At 47.2% G+C, this 27,850-nt stretch overlaps 1 protein-coding gene across 1 annotated transcript in view; it reads left to right on the top strand.

Annotated features, from left to right (window-relative positions):
* Nucleotides 1-415: 415 nt before the first annotated feature.
* The window catches only part of TTC9 (tetratricopeptide repeat domain 9), a 29,643-nt gene continuing 2,208 nt past the window's right edge, over nucleotides 416-27,850 (top strand). Inside the window, exons 1-2 of the mRNA XM_028100405.1 lie at nucleotides 416-824; nucleotides 27,333-27,515. Coding sequence (XP_027956206.1) covers nucleotides 416-824; nucleotides 27,333-27,515 — 592 coding nt within the window. The remainder of the gene's footprint in view (nucleotides 825-27,332; nucleotides 27,516-27,850) is intronic.

The raw sequence follows: 27,850 nt of genomic DNA, 5'->3' as shown, positions 1-27,850 counted from the left end.
CATTAATCCTCCCCTCCTTCGGGCGAGCCAAGCTTCTTCCGGGTCAGCGACAATACCGCCACCCCAGTCGGGCCCGCGGTCCCCCATCCTGCTAGCCCTGCGCCCGCGAGGGCCAGGTCGCCATCGCCCGCAGGTTGCGGGAGGGGAGGCGGGCGAGGAAGAAGGGCGGGCGGCGCGGGAGAGGGGGAGGGAGGGAGGGAGGGGACAGCAATCCGAGGAGGAGGAGGAGAGAGCAGCCTACCGCAGCTGGCGAGGAGAATGGGAGTGCGGGGCGCCAGACCGCCGCGGGGTGTCACGGCCGCGGCCAAGCTTGCCAAGCGCGGGGCAGGCGCCCGCCGCTTTTAAACCCGGGAGGGCGCGGCGGCCGCGGCGGCGGGCGGATCGCGGCGCGCGCGGGGCGCCGGGCGGCGGCCGGATGGAGAGGAAGGGCTCGGCGGCCGCGGCCAAGGGGAACCCGAGCCCGCCCGTGGCCGGCGAGGCGCAGCGGCCGCCGCCGCCGCTGTGCGTCCCGGGCGGCGGCGGCGGCGGGGTCCCGGCGCACGGCCAGGCTGGGGCGGCGGCCGAGCCCGCCGAGTTCATCAGGCGGGCGCACGAGTTCAAGAGCCAAGGGGCGCAGTGCTACAAGGACAAGAAATTCCGCGAAGCCATCGGCAAATACCACCGGGCGTTGTTGGAGCTGAAGGGGCTGCAGCCGGTGCCCGGGGAGCAGGAGCGGGACTCGCGCGCGGCCTCCCCGCCCGGAGCCCCAAACCCCGGCCGCCTCTCGGAGGAGCAGAGCAAGACAGTGGAAGCCATCGAGATCGACTGCTACAACAGCCTGGCAGGTGAGCTGCGCCGCGCCGCGCCCGGCCCCTCCTCCCCTGCCTGCCCGCCTGTCCCCCGCCCCCCGCCCAGCGCCCGGCAAGGGGCCCCGGCCCTCCGGTCCCAGCCGACCGCTGCGGCGCGCCCGCGCTGCCCACTTCCCCGCTGGCACCGTGCTGCTCCGGGATGGAGGACTCGGGAGGGGGGCGCTTTGGAAAAAGTGACTTTTAGGATTACACCTCCCAAAACTCGTTGTCATCCTGTGTCCCTTCCCCCTCATCCATCGTAAATCTCACCTAAAAATAACTGGACAGACAGAAGAAGCCCCGCTGGCCTGGTGGCGATTGCTGTTGCTACTGCCCACCAGTGGACCTGGGTCCAAATGCGGGAAGTAGCGCCCAGGGTGGGCACCCGCACCCACCGCACGCCCGGTGGCCCCTTTCCTCAGGTATCATTGGCACGAGAGCTCGCCCTCACTGACAGCATCCCGATGGGTAAGGTCCTTCCTGCCCCAAGTTCCCTTGGCCTCGATAGCAAAGGGCAGTTTGTCACGATGCCTTCAGCATCTTGAGCAAAATGGATTCCAAAATGCCACTTTCTTCTCTCTGAGCTCTGCTGGGGCCCCTGGTTGCCAGGTGAAGAGAGCGATCTCAAAGGGAGGCTAGTTCATGGTTGGGCTTGAGCTGTGTGCAACATCCTCCCTCGGTGTAGCACTGGTCCTCTCCCAGCTGACTGCAGGGCCTGAGGGCAAAGGGGGCCCCAGCAGAGCTCAGAGAAGGTGAGGTATACATTCCAGAGTTCACTTTGGGGATTTAGGTCAAAGTCAGGCATTTTTAAAAATTTAACTTTGCCACAGGAAATTTAAAGTCTCTTTAAAAAAAAGGAAGAGCTTGGGTCATTCCAGGGCGTTCCTGCGGGAAGGTGGGAGATGTTGGCAGGCGCAATGGCCTTATATTTGGAGAGGCATTCTATACTCCTCTCTCACCCTGTTTGGTGGGATTTGGGCATGGTCCAGCTCCTCTGGCCAAATAAAAGGCCATTACTCCTAATCCCTAACCCTTGAAGTTGCCTAAACTAGCTCTGGACAGCTGGAGCACAGGAGCTTCAGGAGAGTGACAGGGTGTGGCCTGGGGAGGGTGAATGTGTTTTGGGCACAGGAAGTTGGGGGATGAAAAAAAAATATATCAGTAATTCTGCTCTGTTCCCTCTGAGGTGTCTAGTGCCAGGCTGACTCTGTGTTCCCATAATGCCATGCCCAGTATCACCTTTAATCAGGCAAAACCCAGCCACTTTATAAATTGTAGTTTACAAATGTAAGGGATTAATAGACCAGTAGCAGTTGTAAAAATAGTGGTGCCCATAGCAGTCCTAGTAATAATGGCACTAGGTAAAGTAGTCCTATAGCAAAGATGGACTATCTCAATCCATCATAACATGCAGCTTGATTCTCTTTATTTCCTGTAAGCCTCTGGCATACTTGCTTCTGCCTGATGAATAGTTAAAGGGCAGAGTGGCCGTGGGTGGAGGCAGAGGCACTCTGGATCACTAATGCGGTGATTTCAGAGTGGTAATGGAGTCTTATATTTAGTCTTAGCCATGGGCATTCTAGGGTTGCCCCTCACCCCACGCTTTTGGCTGCTGGCCTGTGGCTAGGACTGCCTATTTCCTACCCGAGAAGTGGTCACATTTCCTTGGTGAAACCAAAGATGTGTCCTTGGTTAGGCAAGCCCAGTCAGGGCGGGGCTGAGATCCCGCCAGCTCCTGACCCCCGCCCCCACCCCCACCCTGCAGGCACTTGGAAAACTTGAGTGGTGAAGAGAGTGGAGAGTAGCAATAGCAGATTTCCCCACTGCTGCCTTCTCCAGTGCTCATCCCTTCTTCGTATTAATAATTTACTGTGTGCACTGTGCTAGTCACTCTACATACAATGCGCTTTTTAACTTTTAAAACAACTTGCTAAAAGATTGCAGAGAAAAAAAAAAACCCTGAGGGAACTCCAGAGCCATTCAACTCCAAAATCAATGTTCTTGCCATCACACCTTGATGCGCAAAGTCACTGTCCTCTAGGCCTCTGCCTCCCTGAATCTAGTCTCAAGTGGGCTTCTGTTTGGAGCTCTGAGCCCTGGGAACCAGGAGAAAGAAATGCAGGACCTTAATTCAAAACTCTGATAGGGCTCTTCCTAAGTATTTTCAAGTTTCAATGAGAGAGAAAAGAAGAGTACTTACAAGCTGAGCAGTCCTGTCAAAGCCAAAATCTTTATCCTTATAGAAAATTCAGTTGGGAGAAGGGATCCTGGAAGTCACCTAGAGAAGAAGGAGAAGCCTGATGTTGGTTTTCTTTGGGATAATGCTTAAAATCTGTTACTACTGTCTGAGAAATCCTAGCTAATAAGAAAGTATCCTTTCTTACTACTACAAAAGTAATACGTATTACTACAAAAGTAATACGTACCTTTAAAGTATATTTTCTTTTAGAAAATACCAAAAAGTTTAAAGAAAAAAATGCAAAATTACTCTTAACCCCACCACCAAAAGACATCCCTTGTGATATATTTCCTCCCTGTATTTTTTTTCCATACATAAATGTAAACTGTTTACAAAGCCAGGACCTCCTGTATCCTGCTTTTATTCCCACTTACCATTATATGAGAAGCATTTTTAATATTTTCGTGAAGATTTGAAAGGGCGACATAAAATTTTTAAGTGTTTATGATTACCACTTGATGGAAAGGGAAGAAAAGATCGCTGTTACTGTTGTCAGAGCCAGAGCAGTGCAGTGTGGCCCAGAAGATACCCTGTCCCCCTCGTACCTGCTGATAGGAAGGAGACCACAGCTGCACGTTCTTTCTGGCAGAAAGGCACCTGAGCCTTCCATCCAGGCTGCAGTGCTGGCTGAGCAGCCCAGCCAGTTCCTGGTGGGAGCAGTCTGAAGACGTTTGCACTCTCAAAGACCTGTCCTTCTATATCTGTCCATAGAAAGAGATGTTTGAAATTTGGAAGGAACTTGGACTAGCCCAGAAGTACCCGGAGGATTAGGCCATGTTGCTAAGGGTATCTCGGCACCTCACAAAATGCTGTTGTGGGGCTTCTGGAAAAAACCTAAGTCTGGTGGACCCTGGCACTCTTCAAGGAAGGCTCCAAGAGAATAGCAAGGGGGTAGCTAGAATGTGCAATGTGCTAAGAGATGTTAGTCTAAAAATTCATTTGGATGACTTGAGGGGGTCACACGAAGCGTGTGCAGGCAGTTGTCAAAGTGCCCATGGGTGTGGTCTGTTCTGGCTTGGAGTTCCTCCTGATTAGGAGGGATCTGGCCAGTACTGCAAGACCCCTGGACTTGATTTTACCTGTCTTATTCTTTAAGAAAAAAAAAATTATATATGGGAAGCATCCCACTCTTTCAGAATTTTGAATGACTTTGATACAGTGATTGAAAAGATATTCTGACCTGCCTGGGGCGATGTAGGACTCTGATCCTTACTAAAGCTGCGAAGGAAGCATGTGTTGGCCTGTTGATTGACTCCTGTTGACCTTGGACAAGACACAGGACTCCCCTGGGGCCTTGGAATGTTTTGTGCAGCATCTTTTGAAAGGCAGAGCCTTTTGCTCCACATGGTTCCTATGGGGCTGTGGTGGCCCCAGCTGGGTGTGATCAAAAGGGTGCAACATGTAATGACTTTGTTGGTATTTTCAAATGACATTCAAGACTCAAATGCCCGCAGTGTAGATGAGTGCCAACAGGCTGTGGCATTGGATCTAGATGAGGATCAGCTTGTGCCTCTATCCCTCGCACACCCTGTGACTTTGGTTAAGTCCCTACCATGTCATTTTACCCATTTCCCCATCTACATAGAGCTACATTTAAGGGATTTTTTGTTGTTGTTGTTGTTTATTTTACCAAAGGGGCAGATAATATCCACTGATCCTATAAAAAGCCCCAGGACAGCGGTATGACAAGGCCTAGAGAGGTCACACTGGGAAAAGGCCAGGGATGGACATGTCTTAAAGCCACGGAACCAGGGCTACATAATTTTTGTGCAGCTCAGTGCAAATGAAAATAGGGAGCTCCTTATTCAAAAAGTGTGTGGGGGAAGTATCATTAAAGATGTTAAAAGACAAAGCTTTTTTCCTTTCTTTCATGATCTCTCTCTCTCGATTTGACATGGTGCTTTTATTTGCTATTTAATGTCAGTATAAGAAAATTAAAATTTAATTTTAAATTATTGGCATGAATTTTACTGTTCATCTTTATATTGTGTGATGCTAGTTTTAAATGGAAATAGGAAAGCACTTACCTTGTATGTTAATTCACGTAAATTACACAATTCACATTTTGTAGCTTATACATGCATATGTAGTTTATTCTTCCTAGAACAGTGGAAATGCTGACAAAACAAACTCAATGGTTTTTATTTCATTTCTTTCCACGCACTCTTTATGTGTGCATTTCCCACCAAGTCTGGCTTTCTACTGAGTAAGGAAAGGAAAAGGAAGTATTCCCTACTCTTACCCTACTCTTTCCTTCTACGTCATCATTTGCAGCACAAGCGGTTGGCTAGTACCGGGTAGAAACATAAGTAAGAAAGGAGATGATGGGGCTTTAGGTCATTTGTGCTTATTGCTTTCTTTCTGTATTTGAAGCAATTTCTGGGTTGAATGGGAAGCATGCCTCTTGGGACTGTCAGCATGTCTGCCTGCTTACTTAGTTAAAGACCTGACAGTCTTACCTTATACTCAAGCTGGGTCTTGCTGAATTCTCATGCACTGTGGGGCCACCGGAATTCTGTGCTCATGGGGCATCCTGAATGCTATGTGCAACTGGGGCTGCAAAGAATGGTTGTGCCTCTCTCCTCTGCTCATGTTTGCACTCTGTCATCCCATCAGGCTTCACTTACAAAACACAGCTCCAAAGATAAAATTGTTAGAAATTTCAAGGAAACAATAACAGAGCATTAAACCAAATACAGAGCCCTTCTGACTGCATAAGCCACCCACCCTTGAAGTCGCCCTCAATGGGATACCAGAAGCTGACCGGGTAGATACATCTAAGGGGGACAAAATTAGATATAGACTCTGAGGCAGGTTCTAAGACAAAGGGTACTCAACAGAAATGGATGTGGAACCAGAGAACCAAGCATAAAGATGGATGAATTATAAATGCAAGAACTGAGTGGTAAAAAGGAGATGAAGACTAGAGACAACTGGTAACCCACTGGCCAGAAGATAAGTTTTAGGGGTAAGAATTGGTCAGGGGAAGGGGAAAGAAGAGGGGCTTCATGCTAAGATGCTCAGTCAAGAGCTTGCCCTCTGGGTGAGAGAGCTTGACTGGCCAAGCCACTGTTGATCTGAGACTGTTCCTTGGGCAACACCTTTGCCAATAAATCTCTGGCCTCTAAGATCATTTTCCAAGAAATGATGTGAGAATTGAAACTTGTAGGATGCTTTCTAGGAAAGAACGTTCTGAACGTAGACTTTGGAGTGAGTTTCTAAAGTAGATTCTGAAGGTCCTTCGTCTACCTGCAAGGGAAATGAATTGGGTGGATCTTGGCCAGAAACTATTTAGGATGCCTTACAGGCAGAGTCCCTACAGCCACAATGCATGGGAGTGTCCCATCCAAGGCAAGGGGATTCAGCTGCTGTGAGGACAGGAAGGCCAAGATCTAGAGCAGCCAAAAGCTGCTCCCAGAGCTTTGCAAGTTGGGAGTGACCTCCAGATGGGACCTTCTCTTCTTAGAGCTGTTCTCTTTTACCCTTACCCCAGGCTGTGCCTTCTCCAGATATCTAGGATGAAAACCAAATGTTTCAACCTACCAATCATCAAGTGCCTAATTCCCAGGTGACTTTGGGAAGTCAGAGGTTCAGTTGGGAACAGAGTTTTCCATTTGCACCAAGATAATTAGTCCTGTCCAACCACATAGCAGAAACCTCTAGCACTAACTGTGGTATCAGACTTAAAAATCCAAAGACAATGCTATTGAAAATGAAAGGAGTTTAGTCTTCCTGGTGGTATTCATGTGGCCTTGAAATCATTCATAGCAATGTAAAGCTCATTACCTTTCTCTTGTACATATACATTTTCATATCAGCAATAAAATGATGCCATGTCTAGTAGGACCCAAACCAACGTTCCCAAGTATTTCTGAAAAGGAGGCAATATGTGTAGTGCCAAGGAAGGTTGACTTGATTTAGAAGAATCTCAGGTTGAAATGTATCTAAGCAGATCTTCCCTTCCTTTCTGCCAAAAAGACTTTCAAAGAACACTCAAATCATAGATGAGGTTTACTTGGAGGAAGCTCATGGGGCAAATGTTTCCCTTCCATGGTGTTTCTGTGTGTAAAGAACAAAAGTGAGAAGTGGAGCTAAATAGCTGTCTCGAGAGTTATATAATCAGAATTACATTTCAGATTTGGATGTGACCTCAAACTTTACACAGGTGTGTGAATTTCCTTGTTAACATTACCAACTAGGCATCTAGCATAAGCTTAGGCATTTCCAACATTAGAGGTACTCACCACCACTTAAATGACCCATTTAACAACCACCACCACAAAACAACAACTATAATAATAATAATAATAATGGCAATAAAGACCACCATGACAAGCCCAGTTCCTAGCACCCAGTTGATGTTTCATGAATGTGTTAGAACTGAATGAAAATGCTTTATTCTAGCAGCTGTCTCATATTAAAGATCCAATAAATGCAATCATTCCATTAATATTAATTGTGCACTTAATATGTGCTAGGTCCTGGGCATGGGGCCTGAGTATACAGGAGTAAACATGAAGGACAAGGTCCCCGCCTTTGATTAAAAAAAAAAAAAATACACACACACAATACATATATGTATATGAATTTATAAAATTGTATATGATTTATACATATAAATATATACACTTAATATATATAATTTCATTTGATCTCACTTTGTGAGACAGAAAACTTAAGCTTGGAACAGTTAAGTCACTCACTTGTGGTCACATAGCACTATGTAGCAAGCTGGGATTTCTCATCGCCACTCTATAATTCCAAAGCCTGTAGTCCTAACCATTCACCTCACAGCCTCCATTTTTAGGAGTTTCTTCCTTAAATGCTAAAATTTGCCTCCTTGAAATTTCTATTGATCCATCCATATTCTTTTTTAAAAATATTTTATTTTATTTATTTTAGAGAGAGTGGGCATGTACAGGGGTCGGGGAAGGGGAGGGAGAGGGACAAGCTGACTCTATGCTGAGTGGGGAGCCCCACATGGGGCTTGATCTCATGACCCTGAGATCATGACCTGAGCCGAAATCAAAAGTTGGATGCCTAACCAACTGAGCCACACAGGTGCCCCTGATCTATCCATATTCTGTCTACCCTTTGAGGCAACATGGACTACATCTCATCTCATAGACTACATCTCATCACCTTGTAACAAGGACAAGCCTTGGCATTTTTAGGGCACCTCAGTTGCCCCTCCTCCAGTCTTATACTCTGTAGGTCAAACATCCTTTTCCTGTGATTCTGCCTTGTATGATTAGGAGTCCCATTCCTTGGCCACTCTGGGTGGTTAAGAGGAAAGTGTCCTGCATTCTGTAACCAGGTCAGAATTTCCCTTTTGTCACTAGGAAGGTGACCTGAATTTGTATGGACAGAGAGGTGTGAGGAGCTGGTGAGTCATAATCTCCAGTGAGCCTAGAGGCTGCAGGAGCCCCACCCATACTTCCTCCTCTTTTCTGTCCCCCTCGCTTCAGAGCATGAGAATTACAGTCAGGAGGTCCTGAGAAATTTGAGTGGAAGTGTTAAGAGCAGGAATTCACTTTAGCCATTACTGTCTCAATAATTACTTTGTGGACACAATGAGAAAAAATGACGCACTAGGTGAATAACATCTGGAATTGTCCAAATGCATTACTCTAGACCTGGTCAGTTTTAATGTCATGAGAGTGGTGATACCATTATTGAAAAACATGTTTCAGTTTTAGTGCCAAATGAAGTTGAACACATTATTATTCTGGTCGTGTGGAACATTTGCTCGCCTCACATCCTGGAAAGTAATATTTGTGTTTTAGTGTGTGTTTTTATGACTGGCTGGTACTGGGTTCTGGCTTTGTGGGCCCAAACCTCATCTCTCAAGAAACAAAAACAAAGAATCCCCCAAACCAGCACCAAAGAGACCAGCTGGCCCTGTGTCTAGTGGAACACTAACTGAGGTGGACTCACATGACCGCTGGTGGCACATTCACCATACAGGAACTTAATCTGTTCACAACATCCCTGACCTTGGTTTTACTCTCTTATTAAATGGGTGTAATCCTGACAGCTTGACTCACAGGGTGAGGGCAAGGAGCAATGTGAGTGTATTTCCTAAAGTATAAAGTCTTGGAAGTGTAAATTAGCATTTTAAGTGGCTAGGGATATGTAGGAGGAAAAAAATAGAGGACCTACCTAATGAAGGAAAATGCTCACCTCCAATTTTAACAATTTTAGGATCAAAGCAATACTTGGATAGTATCCACTAGGAAAACTCTCTTGATGCCTGGTTTTTGTATTAAATATCTATCCACACTGACTCTCCCATATTGTTTCAAACACACATACTAAAACAGTCCCTTAAATGCTGGTTGCTTCATAGTCCACACACACACACGTGCTTTAAAAAAAATCATCTAATGAGAATGCTAGGGGTGTTCTCTGAAGGCTAAGATTTCCCCACTTCTCTTCTGACATCCCCACCTTTGAGAACACAATGGAAGCGTGACTTGGTGAACAAGGACTTGGACTCCAAGTTTTTCACACGCTGGTGCCTTGGGCCAAGGACTTTTCTCTTTTGGGCTGCAGCTTTCTTATTTACAAAGACGAGGGTTGGATTCCAAGATCTCCAAGGTCTTTTCCAGCTCTTCAGAAAGATTATCTTCATGCCATTCTTTCTGAACTGTGTGGCCATTATACAGAATGGGGTAGTTCTGTGTGTGTGGATACAGACCAGTCTCCAAAAGCTGTTATTACATGAAAAGGCAGAATGCAGAACAGTGTTTAAGGATTCCCTGGGTAAGAAAAGATATAAAGTAGCATAAACGTATCTCTGTCAAGAAGATCATCTGAAATCATTCAAGTGAAGCTGTTAACCTCACTTGAAAAGGGGACTAGGCAGAGGAATTAGGGAGACTTTAACTTTTTTTTTTTAATTATTAAGACTTTATTGTTTGTAGGGCAGTTTTCACAGCAAAATGGAGGGGAAAGTACAGAGATTTCTCATAGAGCCCCTGCCCCCACATGTGCACAGCCTCCCCCATTATCAGCGTCCCTCACCAGAGTGGGACTGTTGTTACAAATGATGAACCTATGCTGATAGTTCACATTAGAGTTCACTGTTGGTGCTGTGCATTGGATGGCTTTGGACAAATGTATAATAACATGTATCCACCATTAGGGTACCATACAGAGTGTTTTTACTGTCCTAAAAATCCTCTGTGCTCTGCCTGTTCATCCTTACACACTACCCCACAACCCCTGCAACCCCTGATCTTTTGACTGTCTCCATAGTTTTGCCTTTTCCAGAATGTCATGGAGTTGGAATCATACAGTATGTGGCCTTTTCAGATTGGCTTCTTTTTCTTAGCAATATGCACTTAAGTTTCCTTCATGTCTTTTTTTAAGTTTTTTATTTTAAATCTTGGGTAGTATTTGACTTTTCTAACTATATGCATGATTGCTTTTATTTTTTAAGAAAATGACAGGGTTATCTGTTAGAGAAATCATGGGTAGTTCCGCTTTCTTCTTTTTACTTTCCTGAAGAAAACCCACCTTATAAACATGATTTTTAGTGCCATTCTGGATATTATCTATGTCTTGTCTAGCCTCGTCAGGCAGTAACACCAAAGATGTCAAGCAAAATTATCCCAAGCCCCCCAGTTTCTCTTACTCTCCCACAGTAGGATTCATCCCCCTTTCTGCAGGGCCTACCACCCGAATCCACACACAGAACTAGATCCTGACAACATGGAACCCCCAGTAGGAGAATGCCCCTCTGACTCAGTAGCATGTTAGTGACAGTTTGAATCTACCAATGAGGCAGGGAAGAGAGTTCAGTCAGATCTTGTGATATAAATGGGTCCTGAACATTAGCAATGTGCCTCTGGTGTTGAGGAAGGGATGGCATGTGTACTCAGTGCCCCAGATTCTTATTGGCCCCTGAATTTCGGAAATCCTGGCCATCAGTACCTCAAATACAGCTGCCTGGGCATGGGAAGGAAACCCACTTATTCACTGAATCTTTACTGTACACTTGCCATGGCTCCTTACAGCCCAAATCTAAACCTTTTCTGTTCTCCTCAAAACATGGCATGGGGGTAGTGCGAACTGGGGTTCTAGTCCAGAGTCTGCTGCTAACTTGCCCTGTGACTTTGGACAAGTCACATCACTCTGAGCCTCAGTTTCCCCAAATGTAAACAGTGGGGGTTGGGTCCGTACCCTCCAAGTGTCCTTTCACAAGGACTGAACTGTCTAGGCTTTTGAAGGCCTTCTAGCTACCCGCTCCCCCAGCCTCTCTTTCTGGGAGCAGGCAGATTTAGGAAAGAGACAAGAAACAAGCTCTCTTTTATTCTAGTTTACTGGTATGTGCTGACAAATAATCGTTAAAGCATCCCAACTAAGATTTCCAAGGCAACCCTTGCAAATATGGGGGTAAACCAAAACCTCACAGCCTCCCAGGATGATAGAGTCAGACAGAGGGTCTCTGAAAGAAACTAGGGCAAGAGTTGGAAGCCTATTTAAAATATTATCTGGGCTCTGCAATCTAAATTGATGTCACCAAATAGTACCTATTACTGCTAGGTCTTTCCAGATTATTCCAAAATTCAGACTTTAAGCAGGCAGTCATTCACCATCAGAGACATGGCAATCCTAGTTATTCTAGGCCAGGAAGTCCTGGTGATAAAAAAATAAATAAAAATTTTTCAGAAACAGACTGCCAGGCTCCTGGCAGCTCAGTCGGTTAAGTGTCCAACTCTTGGTTTCGGCTCAGGTCGTGATCTCAGGGTTGTAAGATTGAGCCCATCGGGCTCCATGCTCACTGCAGAGTCTGCTTGAGATTCTCTCTCTCCCTCTGCCCCTCCCCTCACTCTCTCTCTAAAAATAAATAAATAAATCTTGAAAGAAAGAGGAAAGAAAGAAAGAAAAAGAAAGAAAGAAAGATAGAAAGAAAGAAGAAAGAAAGAAGGAAGGAAGGAAGGAGGAAGGAAGGAAGGGAGGAGGAAGGAAGGAAGAAAGAAAAAGAGAAAAAGAAAGAAAGAAAGAAAAGAAAGAAAGAAAGAAAGAAAGAAAGAAAGAAAGAAAGAAAGAAAGAAAGAAAGAAAGAAAGAAAGAAAAAGAAAGAAAAGAAAGAAAGAAAAGAAAGAAAGAAAGAAAGAAAGAAAGAAAGAAAGGAGAAAGAAAGAAAGATTGTCAAGGCCAAAAGTTACAGGCAACAGGTGCTGGCTAAGTTATAGTGTCTCAGACAGTTGCCACCCTTGGCCCAAAGCTAAAGATCCCTCAGGAGTCTGGGCCAGATCCAAGCATTTTGGGATGTGATTCTGGGCCTACTGCTCACCCTGAGTCAGAACTAAGCTCGTCGCTCGAATGGGCCTGCACCCTCAGGCTGTGGAGACCCTGTAGAGGGTCATCGGGAACGTGTGTGGACTCGTCCCTGACACCTAGATAGTGAGAAGGGGTGTCCCCCTGTGTTTGCCAATGGGGATGGGAGGGAAGAAAGAGCGCACAGAGGAACAGAAAGGCAGAAAACCTGCAGGGCAATGTGGCCCTAATGGGAGAGAATTTACTTAGCATAAGCAGATGTCGGTTTGAATCCTGACTTCCCAATGACTCCGCCATCAACCTTGGACAGGTCCTGATCTCTCGGAGCGTGTTTCCATTAAAGGATGGGAGTAATAATACGCACCACACAGGACTGTGATGGTGATGGACATGAAAGGATACATGCACACATGCCTAGCACAGGGCCTGGCACACAACAGACACTTCATAAGTGATGGTTTATGTAAATCTGACTCCCACACCAGGAGGTGCTAAGACAGGGAAGTATGTGAGAGGGGCGGAAGGAGGACCCAGCAGAGGAGGTTATGAGGGAATATGGGGAGCAAGGGAGCAAACAGAAGAATGGTCAGTGGCTCTAGGGCAGGGGAGGTGAGCAAGGTATAACCCAACGGCCTTCAGTGTGGGTGCTTCCTACCTGGCGTGTTCAGTTGGGTTCCCTGGGGAGCCTCACAAGCAAGCAAACTACCTGGTGCGAAGGGGCAGTGGAGGAAGGCAAGGCCTCTGTGAGAGGGAGACATCCAAGGGAGAGGCCGTTGAGGCTGGCAGCCTCGTGCCTGCCCCGTCTGCCCTGTTGTGTGCACGCTGGTGGTGCCAACTTCCTGTGCTTCCTCCCTGGCGTCAGATGAGGAAAGCCTTGGGCTCGCCGGGGCATCTTGAGAGTGAAAGCACCAGTAGGTGTGTCCCTTGGACCCTCCTCGTAAACTCACCCTTGCAGGTGCACCTTTGCCACCATGCCCAGGGCCCTCTCAGGTCTCCAGGTCTTCCCAAGGCAGGGGCCCCGGGAACAGGCTGTACTTAATGCTCAGGAGACGCTTCAGCCTTCTCTGCACCTCTGATGCCAAGTCCCACCCCTGCTCTCTTTGAAGACATAATGGGCGGAGGGGATTTTTAACACAGTCGTCTAATTTCAGAAGTAAGACATTGTAACTGTAGAAGATATTGCAAATAAAAGAAATTCAAAGGAGAAACTAAAACTCACTTGTCATCCAGCCATCCAGCCAACTCTTTCCTGTTTGGATTTATTTCCTTCCAGTCTTTCTTCTGTGTTCGTATAAACGTGTATCAGCTAGCTCACTTCAAGGTCTACCTTTCCCTAGTTTATTTGGGAAACAAGGAGTTTGGGTCCTTTGTGCTGGGGCCACCGCCGGGACCCCCTGGTCTCCTTCCCTGGTCCCCTCAGGATGCCACTCACTCTCCCCCCGGGGGGGCCGCGGGGGGGGCCTTCTGCTTCCCCTTGTTGCCCCTTACCTTTCACACCCCCTGGTACCACCACTTGGGGCTGTAGAGTTCCTGAAGGTTATGGGATACACAAGGAGTTTACATCTCAAAAACTGAATATTCAAAATTCTTTTTCTTAAAACTCATTTGGCTGGCAGACTACCAGGATTTTCTTATTGACCGCTGACCTTTTTTTGGCAGGTTCCAACAACCTACCATGCTTCTCAGACTCTTTTCTCCCCCTCCAGCCCTTTTCTGTCTCTCAAGCTCTTCCACTCTCAAATTCGGGTCATTTCAAACACAGAGCAGTTTGCTCATCTTTTTTTCTACCTTGTTTGCCTCCAACTGCTCTCAAAGTTTCAGCTTACCCACCAGAGCAGCTGATGAGGGTATTCTTTAAAAAGGGATAATTTCTTCCCTAAGGGAATCTATGATACCTCCTATTACAATTCTTCATCCTGATATAAACACACATTTATTTTTCACGAGATTCAGGTTGTACTGCGCAAACGTTTACCGTCTTTATTTTTCCACCAATATCTTCCGCTAAAAACATTTTTTCAATGTCACTAAGTATTTTTCTTCGGCATGATTTCAATGTCTGTGTCATGTTCCATTGTACCTGTGTCCCATTATTTATTTAAGCAATCTCCTCCTGGTGGATATTTTGGTTATTTCCAACACTTGGCTATTACCCATGGTGCTGCCACAGGGAGGCCACAAAAGTGCTCTTTCTGTTACAGGTGTGCCTGGTAACTAACTTACCCCCCAAAATATCTGGTGACGTGATGTTTGCACTGGTGCCATGGAAGGATGGTGGGAAAGGCCATAGGAATAGGAGAAATGTTGCTGGGTCACGAAAGGGTGGCTGGAGAGATGATCAGACCGGAGACAGCGTTCTTTAAAGTCCAAAAAGAGAACAGGATGGGATTTTGGCTTCTGAGATTTCCCCTCATCCTGGCTCAGAATTCCTGCCAATAAGCAGGAACATGTGTCTTGCTTGGCCAGAGCCAGCAAGATAAAGCTAATTTCGGACAATGGGTTTCTTCTGTTGCTGGATGTGTACTCATCATCACATTCCCAATGGCCCCGCTGGCCCCGCCAAATTCCACTTGCAACCCAAGAAAGGGGTGTTAATGTAGACTCTACTAAGCAGTAATCCTGCCCTACTTTCCTCCTACTACTCCCTTCCCTCTCTGCATCTACCATAATGAGGTCAAGAGGGAGAGTTAGGAGACCACCAGGGGTCGGGGGGGTGGATAACTTGTAAGCCTGCTGCCAGAGCACCCAGGTGCTTCCCTCATGGACAGTGGCCTGTGACAGGCACCAACAACCTGAGCTGACCTCAGGCTTTGGCGTTACAACTCTGTGGAGCAGACTCTGATACCCCTTAAAGGACTGTCAACATGAGCCTGCAACGTATAGGATTTTTGATGGGTTTTTCACCTTAGCTCTCTCACCTGCCACTTTGCCATCTCAGTGCTGGCCAAGAAAGGGTGAAAAAGAAGAGTATCAGCTCCTTGAAGATATCAATATCTTTTCAGCACTCTCCGTTTTCCTCACAAAGCCCCGGGCACAGGCCATGATGAATGAATCTTTATCAAATAAGTTTACTAAGAGCCTCTGCCCAACATTGTGTGGCCATGGCGAGAGGGATGCAGCATCCCTTGTTCACGCAGCCCTTGGCCGCTGGGGATGTCCACGTGAAGAACTCAAAGGGTGAGCAAAGTAGACGTCTCCAAAAACAGTGTTGCTAACACAAAGAAAACAGAACCGTTGGCAGCGTTTGTTTGACTCAAATGCAAGCATGTGCTGGATTGGCAAAGCAGGTCAGAAGTGAATGTGAATGGAATCATAGGAGGTTTAGTCCACTAGACAGAGTCACACGACTCCTGCCAGTGGGAGCCATGGCATCAGTTGCGGGGAGAGCTCTTGTCTGGGCACCAGGCAGAGCAAGTCTCGTGTGAATAGATACTGCCGTCTTCCTGCTCTTAGAGCTTCCCAGTGCCTTGGACTCAGAAAAGACCTTTAGAGGTCATGGAGTCCAGGTTTCCACTCTTTACCACCAGCTCAGCTGGAGCAGAACCAACATGGGACTTGGGTTTAGATAACCCTGGCTCTTTTCTTACAAGTCAGATGGCCTTAGCAAGTCACTTAACTTCCTTAAACCTCAGCTTTCTGGAAGCAGAGCTGATAATACCTATTTCCCACAGTCATCATGAAGATCAAGTGAGTTGTTAAACAATATACAAATGTTAGGTATTGCTACTTATTGAGCATACCATGTGTGCAAGCCACAATGATGCCATTTTGCTGTGTGGGGATTTAAAGATGCCCCACAGAAGGGCGCCTGGGTGACTCAGTCGATTAGATGTCTGACTCTTGATCTCAGCTCAAGTCTTGATCTCAAGGTCATGGGTGTGAGCCCCACGTTGGGCTCCATGGTGGAGTCTACTTAAAAAACAAAAAGATGCCCTATAGATTCTTGTCTGAAAGGGCAAAGAAGACATGTTTTGTGAATAACTGCAGTGATGGGCATGATCTGAGTATGTGGCTGTGAAAAATAATTTTATTCTTTGGAACACTACAGGGTCAATTTGATGATTGCACCTGTAGATCTGACCTCATTGAAAAAGACCACCCAACATGAAACCATTACCATCAGGTACTAGAAAAACAATAATTTCCCAGCAAGTTAGAAATAGAAGGAAATTACCTGATCTTAATAAAGAGTATCTACAAAACAACTCAAGCTAACACCATGCTAAATGATGACAGATGGAATGTTTTCCCTCATGACCCAGGAATTGCATTCTTGGGCATTTGTCCTATAGAAATGAAAGCTGTCTGTGACTATTCATAGCAGCATTGTTCACAATAACCAAAAAACCAGGAACAGTCCAGATGTCCTTCATCAGGTGAACGGTCAGACAATAGTTACATCCATATTGTGGAGTACTACTCAGCAGTACAAGGAACAAACTATTGATCCATGCAACAACTTGGATGCATCTCAAGGGGATTATGTGGAGTGAAAAAAAACCAGCTCCTAAAGGCTTCCTGCTGTATGATTCCCTTTATGTAATACTTTGAAATGACAAAATTTTAGAAATGGAGAATAGACTAGTGGTTGTCAGGGGTTAAAGAGGATTTGGAGATACAGGAGGGACATGGATGTAGTTCTAAAAGGGCCCACGGGAGGGATGCTTGTGGTAATGGAACTGCTTTGTAACTTAACTTTGGAGGCAGATGGAGGAATCTGTATATGTGATAAAATGGTATAGAACCAAACACACACACACATAAGTACAAGGAAAGCTGGAAAAATCAATCTGTGGATTGTATTAGTGTTGGTCATATGGTCAATATATTGCACTATAGTTTTATAAGATGTTACCATTTGGGGGAGACTGGGTAAAGGGTACAGGGGAGCTCCTTATATTATTTCTTGGAATTGTATGTGAATCTACAGTTATCTCAACAAAAATTTCAGTTTAAAAATCATACTGTGGGGGTTAGTTTTACAAACACAAGCCCAGGTAAGGGTTGTTTCGGGAAGAAACCCGAGACATATCATGCCAGCCCTATTAGGATAACCATAGACTCTCGATGGAATTGGAGATGCTGGTGGTTTTAGGACTTTAAAAAAAAAAAAAGCCTTGGTGGAAACCTGGCACTTGGTTTTGTTTGTTTGTTTTCCTCTTTGGTGTAGAGAAATAGGTAGGGTAGAGGGTCCAAGAGAGTTATATGGGAAGCTTCCAGATGAGAAGTATACATGTAAAGTGAGCACAGTTTTGCACTGTCAGGGCCTCACACTTGTGCCTCATGAGAAGCAGAACTCATGCCTTAAATCTGTCCATTGAAGGAGATGAGTTAAAATGCATTATAGGCAGTTGAGCATCCTAGGAGGGCAGTGTGTGTAATGTTTAGGAGCACAGTCTCAGGTTCCAGATGGCTCAGGTTCAAATCCCGACCCTAACACTTCATCACCTTGTGACCCTGAGCAAGTGACTGAACTTCCTTAGGCCTCAGTTTCCCCATCTAGAAAATGGGTGAGATACTAAAGCCTACCTCTTAGGTTGTTATCAAGATGAAATGAGCTAATGCTTAGAATAACGCTTGGCCCATTCATGCTTAAAAAAAGTTATCTGCTCTTACTCTTATTACCCTTCTGGAAGGATGGCTGAACACTGTCTACAGGACTAGAGTCTCTTGAGCTCATCATGGAGCATCTCGGCCTTCTGCTGTTTCCCCATTTCCCTGGCCTGGGCTCCTGTTCTCCAGGGAGAAGTCTCTAATCACTAAGAAGAGAAAAACCCAAAATGTCACAAGCCGATCATCTGTCTGAGAACAATTGTTTTCCCACATGTGCAGATTTTTCCAGCTCTGGGACTTGGCCATCTGGGACCTGTTTGGCCTTGTGGGTAATCCTGGAGCTGCTCACAGCTGTCCTGGGCTCTCAAAGTTTAACCAACTGCGTGGTCCTTAAGAAACATATATCCAAAATGCTAGAATGTAAAGTACCAGTTCAGGAGGTGAAGGCCCCCTGCAGGCGTCCCCTGGAGACTTCTTAAAAATGGGCTCCACTCTAGCCCTTTGGAATCTGCATCGCAGATTGGGCATGGAGTCTAGGATCTCCACGTTAAACAAGTTTCCACGGGTGATTTAATGTGAAACATTTGTCTGTAGGGTTCTCATCAGATGTCAGACTTTTTTCGTCCTGCCAGAAGCCTTGAGGAAAAAGGTAGATAGCAACCATAATTATCTTTATGTTTATGCACTTGAAAGTTGAGACCCAGAGGGGTGACCCAGAGGTTTTAACCCAAGGACACATGCATGAATGCCAATGCCAGGGCCATTGTCTGGCTTGAATCAACTAGCTCAGAGGCAATGAAACTGGCCAGCAACTTCTCTGCTATAAATACTTCCCTCTTCCCTCCCAGACTCTCTAAAGCCCTATAGAGTCAGGAACCAGGCCTATTCATTTTCCTGCCACCGCTGGCGTTTAGAGCTCCTAGCTCTCCTGAATTATTAGGACCCCAGAGGAGCTTAGCTACTTTGAATCCATCCCCTCCCCATCCTTAAAGCTGTCAGCCAGATGCTGACCGTGGAACCTATTCATCTGTTTGCAGCGAGGGAGAAGACACAGACAGCACTACCGTTTGCTGGTGTAGAGGGGTAGAGGGTAGAACCACCTGTTAACTCAGAGGCTGGCTCGTGTGTAAGTGAGAAGATAGGCCCCCGAGCTCCACTCCATTCTTTCCTCGAAGCCCCCTTTTCTGGCTGCAAAGCTACTTTTGTAATGTTCTCTGCCTCTACCCACCTGGTCCCAATAGAGAAAACACATCTTTGAAAGGAAAACAGGTAGGTAAAACCAAGCATCGAACCTAGGTTTGGGAAACACTCGGAGCAAGTGTGAGTTTGTGTACACCCTTGACCATGAAACAAAAATGAGAAATCAAAAGAAGAGAGTTGTTTTCAGAACTCCGAATGCAAGCATTTGTGTACATAGAGGAGAAAATCAGCGCTTTCGTGGAAAGGTGGAATGGAGTGGGTCATTGCAATCCTGGACATGGAGCCTCAGAAGTAAAATCGCTATCATTTCACTGCCCGGGTCACATTCCCATTGCTCTGCCACAGCAAGACCCTCTAAATCACCCTCCACAATGTCTCTGACCTATTCTTGAAAATTTGCTTTAAATCAAGCTTTAGCTCTGTGTATGTGTCATATACTGTGTGGAGGACGCAAAATGGAAATTTTCTCTGGTGAATGTACGTGTTGCTGGGGAAACCATATTTGACAAATGGCTTCCTAAAGAGCTAGCATTTATGAGAACCCCTTTCTGTGCCCAGCACTGTGTGAAACATATAACATACTTTAATTATCTCATTTTATCATCACAAGAGTTCCCACAAAATAGGTATTATTATCTTCATTTAATACACGAGAAGAGTAAGGCCGAGGGAGATTAAGTGACATGCCCAAGGGCCTGGACTGCAGCCCAGGACTATATCTCCAGATCCAGCGATTGATGTTCCGCCAGGACACCCCAGAGCTGGCACAATACCACATGCCTCTCCGGTTGGCTATGACCTGTCCCAGTGGTTAAATATTCCCAGTGTCACCTCTGTCCAGATCCAAACTCCTTCTGCTTTACTACTATGCCATTGCCCCTTAAAATAAATCTGAAAACCAAATAATTTTGTCCCCTTTGGGAAAGTTTTTCCCCAGTAATGTGACAGCCACTTCCCAAACCCACCTCTCAAAGGAATGACCAGCAAGGTGTGTGGGTTTCCTAAGGTTGCCGTAATAAAGCACCGCAAACTGTGCCTTAAAATGCTAGCAATCTGTTGTCGCGGTTCTGGAGGCTAGGAGTCCAAGGTCAAGGTATGGGGACGGTTGGTTCCTTCTGTGAGCTGTGGGGTGAGGGGAGTCTATTCCATGCCTCTCTCCTAGCTTCTGGTGGCCTGGGGTTCCTTGGCTTGTAGATGGCCGCCTTCGACCTGTGTCTTTTCACACCGTCTTTCCTATGTGTGTGTGTCTCTGTGTCCCAATTTCTCCTTTTTATAAAGACACCAGCTGTATTGAATTTAGGGCCCATTCTAGTGACCTCGTGTTGACTTCATGACCTCTGCAAAGACCCTTTCTCCAAATAGGATCAAATTCTAAGATACTGAAGATGACGACGTCAACATGTCTTTTGGGGAGGACACAATTCAACCCATAAAGGGAGGCGAACTCCTTCTCCTCACTCCTGGTCCCAGTTCTGCCTTCCTTCCCTCCCACCCCGCCCGTGCTTCCCTTCTGGGCAGCTGGTAAGGGCCAACTATAGCCAATCCAGTTGTAAGAAGTTCTTCCCCCTTTGTCCAGCTTCCTTTCATCTCATGCCAGCGAGTGGCACTTCGCCTAGGCAGTCACTATGCCCTGCGCGCAGCAGGAGAAACAAAAACAGCACAGGTGCCAGAGCCAGTAGAACCTGACGTGTTTTGGCCTGAGGTCTCAGTGTGCTTGCTTTGGGGAACATCCAACGTAGGATTTCCACTGTCCTGAGCGCATGACTGTGCAGTGGGGTTCTTTCAGTTGCCGATTCTCTAACTTTTTCCTACCACAGACCCCTTTGCGGAGCTAAGAAAGCCTGCCAGCTCATCTTATAAAACCATACATACCCTAACCACCCAAGGTTGACCATGGAAGAGGAATCTCCATGTGCAAGGATGGCTGGACATTGACAGCCCACTTCCTGTCCCCCAAATTTACCACCACTTCTGTCACCACCGTTGGCTTGGGGAAGGCTTTTCTCTTCTAGTACTTCTTCCCCGCCATGACTAGAAGCTTGTCTGAATCCTCCATGGCTTAGCTGTAGCATTTGCTTAAACACGTCAGAAGACCCAGAGACCAGAAGGTTAATAACATTTCTCTCAAAAGGGCTTCCTTTTTCTTCCCATCTTCTCATGTCCACTGTGGACATGTCTCCCTGCTTCATACCCCTTCCGGCACCAAATGACTGCATCTTTGAATCCAAAGATATACCCAGAGTCGAGGCCACAGACAGGAACAAGCTCCCTCTCCATCCAGCATGAGACCTGCCTTCCCGAGTTCTCGGCCTCCTCTGCTGAAACTGACTGACAGAGGCAGAGCTTACTCCCTTAAGGGAAGATCTTGCCCCAGAGCCTGGCCTTGGGAAGACTGCATAACCCAGTCTCTATGCAAAAAAAAAAAAAAAAAAAAAAGCCTCCTTGTAGATGGAAAGTTGTCTTACAGAAGCCCTTTTGATCACTGCCCTACAAGTTCTGAGTGTCATCCCCAACAGAAAATGCCTCACCATAAGTAGTAGGGAGAACAGAGTTTCTTTTGAAGAGAAACCAGTGAAACAGTGTCATCCTTCTATCAAGTGGACAACATTTTTATTCATAGGCTGTTAGATTGAAATGGAGAGTAGAGGTTATCAGCCAAGTGAGGGTCCCTCCTTTTACAGAGAGGAAACTGAGGCCCAGTAAGGGAAAGTGATTCTCATACTGTTGGCTAGTGGCAAAGGTGGGACTAGAATCTAGCTCTCTGATTCCCAGCCCAGTACTCTTTAAAATATTGATCCATTCCATATAGCAGAGCACATAGACTGTCATATTATAAACCTTAATTCAAATACAGACCAGGTTACAACAACGTGGAAGAAATTTCTGAATCATCAGTGAATCCAAAATGGCAGTCTAAGCCCTCCTGGATGAAGGGCTCTAACCACATGAATATAACAGCAGAGGGAAAATATTTCAGAGGTTCCCTAATGCTAGTCAGTTCTGTCTCCTAGATGCCTCTTAAACTGATCCTTCTCCCCTTTCTGCCTCCACTTGAATCAACCTAGTCAAACCATTTCATCATCCCAGCGTGACTAAGAATAAAGTCCCAGATCCTCAACATGGACCAGAAGGGTCTAGGTGTCCGGGTTTCCTCTTGCTTTTCCAGCTTCCCTCCTTTTAACCCTACCCTTCAGTCTCTCTGCTCCAGCTAGGCACAGTTCCTCAAAACTCCTCAAATAATTCAATCTCCCCCTTCCACCCCTCTCGATCTCTTTCTCTGTTGGTTCTGCCTAGAAAGCGTTTTCTCCTTTCCACCTAGATCACTCGTTCTCAAACAGGGAGGATTTTACCTCCCCCACCCCCCTAGGACATTTTGCAATATGTGGAGACGTATTTTTGGTTGTCACAACTGGCATCTAGTGGGTAGAAGTCAGGGATGTTGCTAAACATCATACAATGCACAGGGCATCCCCCTATGACAAAAAGTTATCCAGCCTAAAATATTTATAGTGCTAAGGTTGAGAAACACTCAGTCTTCAGAGCCCCGCTTAAATACCACTTCTTCCATGAAGCCCTCCCATGATACTTTATATTGGTTGAGGGCCCCTCCCCCTCAGTGTGCTCCCTTTCTTCCTTTCTTCTCAGTCTTGGCACATGGGAGTACTCAAGACAATGGAACGTCTGCTTTCCCCACCAGCGCATTAGTTCCAGGATGGAATGGAGTGTTTGGTTCACCACTGATCCCAGCACCCTGAACAGTGCCCAGTGAAGTTAGGCATTGCTTTTTGCCTTGTTGACCCTGGAACACAGAAAAAGGTAGTTTACACAGGCGATGTGGCTTTTACTGGGGGTTACATGGGTTTTGGAAGGCTTCAAACACAGACCCACAGAAACCCATGGCCAAGAGCACAAGTCTGGAGATCCTGGCAGAAGTGGGTGGATATCATAATTCTACCACCTCCTAGTTGAGTGACTTTGAGCAGGTGACTTAATTTCTCTGGAATGGGTTTCATCGTCTAAAAAAGAAGCATCTAAATAGAACCTGTTTCACAGTTACCATGAAGATGAAAAGACATAGTGTACGTAAGGCACCAAGCACCCCCTCTGACCCAGGGCAAGGGATTAACCATGGAGAGGAAGCAAGGGCACTGGGATGATGCGACTGCAGCCCACAGGCCCTGCGTGGTGGGCATAGGGATGCGGAAGGAACATCTTGAGACTGCTGGTCAACCTCTCCTTCTGAACTTTCTCCACTCTAAGGATGTGCCTACAAACATCCCATCTTACCTCTCCCTTGGGCTTGTTATGTGAACCCCAAAATAGCTCCCCACCCAAACTACAGGGGTGCCTAAAAAATCACCTATAGTTAGGGCTGTGGGTAGCCTTCCAGACTCTTACCCCCTCCACCCCAGACTCCCCTTAAGAGCTCTGGCTGGCACCCCAGGTTTCTTGCCTGGGTTCCACCCTGGCCCAGCCTTTAGGACGGCAGCCCCTTTGGACTCAAGCTGACTCTAGATTTCTCCGTCTTCCTGGGCTCCGCCTGTTGTGCCAGCAGGGGCCCCCACACCCTGTAACCTGCCTGGCGCCACCTCCCACGGGGTCTGAAACCTGGTCCACGGCCAAGTATCACAGTTCCCACTGGATCTGGAGCCACTGGGGAATTCGAAACATTTTCAATGAAGGATTCCCAGAATTTGATGGCTATCCTTCCTTCTCCCCTGGGGGGAGGAGGATCTGTTTCCATTTCCAGGCCTTCTTGCTTCCTTTTCTCACCACCCCACCCTCGTTTTAGGCGTTCAAAAGCTGTTTTTAAAAGAGACAAAGGCCCATTTCCTACACTGCTCAGGTCAGCCAACAGAAGTGTCTGTCTGAAGATGGACAGGAAGTGGCTTGCCCTGCCTGGGCAGAAAGGACACCAGATGAGGCATGTGGGAGCCCAGACAGGAAATCCTTTAGCTCTGGGAGCAGGTGTTGGAGCCAAGCCCCACACAGGTAGCCAGTGAGGTCCATGCACAGGAACCTCTCGACAGAAAGCCCTCCCTGTCCACAGAGCTGTGTGAGCACCAGGGTGGGCTCCAACAGCTTGGGGGGTGGGGAGGGGTCCCCATAGCTGAGGGAGGAGAGGACAGGTGGCGTCACCTCAGCTGGATGGACACCCGGCTGCCAGCACATGGTTTTCTGTGACCACAGCCACCCACACCTAAGGGGGGTAGCAGCCCCTCACTTTGGTCTCCCTGTTTGGCTTTCTGCCCTGGGGCCTGTGAAACCTGATGGGTCAGTTTCTAGATCTGGGGTGATTCTCTTCCACTTCCTGGTTCTCACATCTTTAACTTCAGAGACTGTGTGGTTCACCTCCCCCTTAGTCGGCAAGAAGGATGTGGGTGGGTATTCCTCCCCCCGCCCCGGCCCCCGCCGCAAAATGTCCAATGAAAGATCTGATCTCCTAATCAGCAATTCTTATCCCTGGGAAGTTATTTAAGGGATCAAAACAGCTGAAGTTAGACCTCCGAAGATTTAAATCAGTGACTCGCCTCTATCCCAGAGACACAGCGGTTCCTCCCATGCGGGAGGAATCTGAGCACAAGGAGCAGCCATCAGCCTTCTCCCCCACCACCCAGTCTGGTCTTGGTGGGAAGAGCGCTTTTGCCTCCTACATCTCTCTCTCTCTCTCTCTCTCTCTTTTTAAGATTTTATTTATTTGAGAGAGAGGGCAAGGGAGCATGAGCAGGGGGAGGGGGAGAGGGAGAAGCAGGCTTCCCGCTGAGCAGGGAGTCCGATGCGGCGCTCCATCCCAGGACCCCGGGATCATGACCTGAGCCAAAGGCAGACGCTTAACCAACTGAACCACCCAGGTACCCTTGCCTCCTACGTCTCTTTTTATTCACTTGGAAGAAGCAGAGAGGTGCCTTTCCCTGCCCCTCCCCGTCCCCCTTTCTGGTAATCCCTCCAACGCATAACTCAATCTTCGCTCAGTGCCTACTAAACATTTGCATGATCGCATGGAGGGGGAGGCAGCCCAGCAGGGTGGGGAGCTGGGTGAGGCAGGGAGGCCACTGGGCACACAAGGAAAGAAAGGGGGCATCACTCTCCAGGGTCTCGCGAGCTTCCTGGCCCTGGCTCTGGCCCTGCAGCAGATGGCTGGTGAGAGGAAGCTTCAAGGAGTGATGGTTCACTCAGAGAAGGCTGATAGAAAATAGGAAGGGGCCTCACCACAGACACCTGCCAGCCCCAGCTTCCTCTTGCCTGGAACACGGGGCCTCACAAGTCATGAGGTGTGCTCTCTACGAGCTGGGCACTGGCCCATCAGAAGGCCCCTACTCCCAGGAAATGCAAAGACAAACTTGCATGAATGAGAACTTGAGGAAAGTCAGAGGCAGTTGTCACTGCAGGGGTGTGCGAAGGTTGAAAAGAATGATAATAATATTAAATGACACTGGGCGTAACTTACTCTGTGCCAAGCCCTGTGTTAAATACTTATGGCCATTATTTTATGAATCCCCTCAACAACGCGACAAAGAACCTGGGCACTGGAGCCAGGCAGCTTTGATTTAAATCCCAGCCTTGGAAGACCTGGGTTGCTCAGTTGGTTAGGCGTATGCCTTCGGCTCAGGTCATGACCGAGCCCCATATAGGGCTCCCTGCTTAGCAGGGAGCCTGTTTCTCCCTCTGCCTGTCCCCCCTGCTTGCGCTTTCTCTCTCTCTCTCTGACAAATAAATAAATAATCTTTTATAAATAAATAAATAAATAAATCCCAGCCTTGCCTCTGTCATGTTGTGTGCCCTTGGGAAATGACCTAATCTTTCTGGGCCTCAGTTTCCTCACCTGTAAAATGGGAATAACAGTCGGCCCTACATGATGGTATTCTGAGGGTTATGTTGGGGAATACAAGTAAAGCAATGACGTGAGCATCCCGCACCAGGTGAGCACTTGACAAGTGTTAGCCACAGTTAGCTTTGTCAGTGCCTCTTGTAGCTTATTCCTAGGGCTGCCGCAACACAAGTCTCATAAACTGGTGGCTTGAACAATAGAAATTTATTGTCTCATAGTTCTGGAAAGCAGGAGTCCAAGATGGAGGTGTTGGCAGACTTGATTCCTTTGGAGGCCTGTGAGGGAGAATCTGTTCCATGCTTCTCTTTTACCTTGTGGGGGCCTCAGGCGTTCCTTGGCTTATAGATGGCCATCTTTTTCCTGTGTTTCTTCACATCGTCTCACCTCTGTGCTTCTGTCTCTGTGTCCAAGCTTCCTGTTTGTGTTTGTCCGTTTGGGCTGCTATACCAATAGCATAGACTAGGTGGCTCAAACAACACAATTTATTTCTCACAGTTCTGAAGGCTGGGAAGTCCACGGTCAAGGTAGTAGATTCAGTGTTTGGTGAGAGTCTGCTTCCTGGTTCAGAGACAGCTGTCTTCTTGCCATGTCCTCATGGCAGAAGGGGAAGGGAGCTCGCTAAGGTCTCTCTTATAAGAGCACTAATCCCAATCATGAGGGTTCAGCCCTCATGACCTAGTCACCTCCCAAAGACCCCACCTCCAAATACCATCACACTGGGGATTGGTTTTCAACACATGAATTTTTTGGAAAACAAAAACATTCAGTCTATAGTGGCATTTTTTTTTAATTAAAAAAAAATTTTTTTAATTTATTCATTTGAGAAAGGGAGAGCAAGCAAGCAAGAGCAATCGGGAGGATCAGAGGGAGAGGGGGAAGCAGACTCCCCCCTGAGCGCAGAGCACAATGACACAGGCCCAATTCCAGGTCACAAGCCCTATCCCGGGACCCCGAGATCATGACCTGAGCCAAAGGCAGAGGCTTAACTGACGGAGCCACCCAGGCGTCCCTATTGTGTGTGTTTTTATAAAGACACCAGACATACTGTATTAGGACCCATTCCAACGACCTTACTTTAACTTGATTACCTTTTCGTAAAGATCCTACTTCCAAATAAGGTCACATTCTGATGCACTAGGAGTTAGGACTCCAACATATCTCTTTGGAGGGGACACAGTTCAAGGCTAAGTAACTTATTCAAGGTGACACAGCTTGCTGGTGATGAAAGTGGGTCCTAGAACCCTAGGTTATTTGATGACAAATCCCATGGCAATACAACCCAGCATAAAACCCCAACACAATTCCACCTTTTCTGGGCAGGGAGGAAGAACCAAAGAGAGACATTCAGAGTCTGCTGTGTCATGGCCTTCTCCCTTCTCTCTCCCTTCCTCCATAGCCTGCCTGCTCCAGGCTGAGCTGGTAAACTACGAGCGAGTCAAGGAGTATTGCCTCAAAGTTCTAAAGAAGGAAGGAGAGAACTTCAAGGCCCTTTACCGGTCTGGTGTGGCCTTCTACCACCTTGGAGACTACGACAAAGCCCTCTACTACCTGAAGGAGGCAAGGACCCGACAGCCAACAGGTAAGGGGGCAATTGCTGTTTTCTTACCGTCAGTCCCCTCTGGCAGCTCCGGAGGCCTCCCCGTCGTGACGCACAGCTGTCCTGGCTGGCGGGGCCGGGCGTGGGGCAGGCCCTGAAATGAGGAGCATAAACGGTCCACGCATTTGCCTGGGGTCTGCGTTCCAGGGAGCTGGGGCACCTCTTTTCAAATAGAATATGGAATTCTTTGGGGTTTTTTCCAATCCAGAAGCCAGCTCTCTCTGCTTACTCAATAAATACATATTGAATTCCGAGTTATGTGCCACGGTTTGTGCTGGATGCCAGGGATGTAGATAAGAAGATGGAATCCCTACTTG

Source organism: Eumetopias jubatus, unplaced genomic scaffold (genome assembly GCF_037043125.1).
Source record: "Eumetopias jubatus isolate StellerSeaLion01/CBP00866 unplaced genomic scaffold, mEumJub1_p1.0 scaffold_7, whole genome shotgun sequence".
Classification (NCBI taxonomy): Eukaryota; Metazoa; Chordata; class Mammalia; order Carnivora; family Otariidae; genus Eumetopias; species Eumetopias jubatus.
The sequence above is the reverse complement of the archived record's forward strand: the minus strand, read 5'-3'. Positions and strand labels throughout refer to the sequence as shown.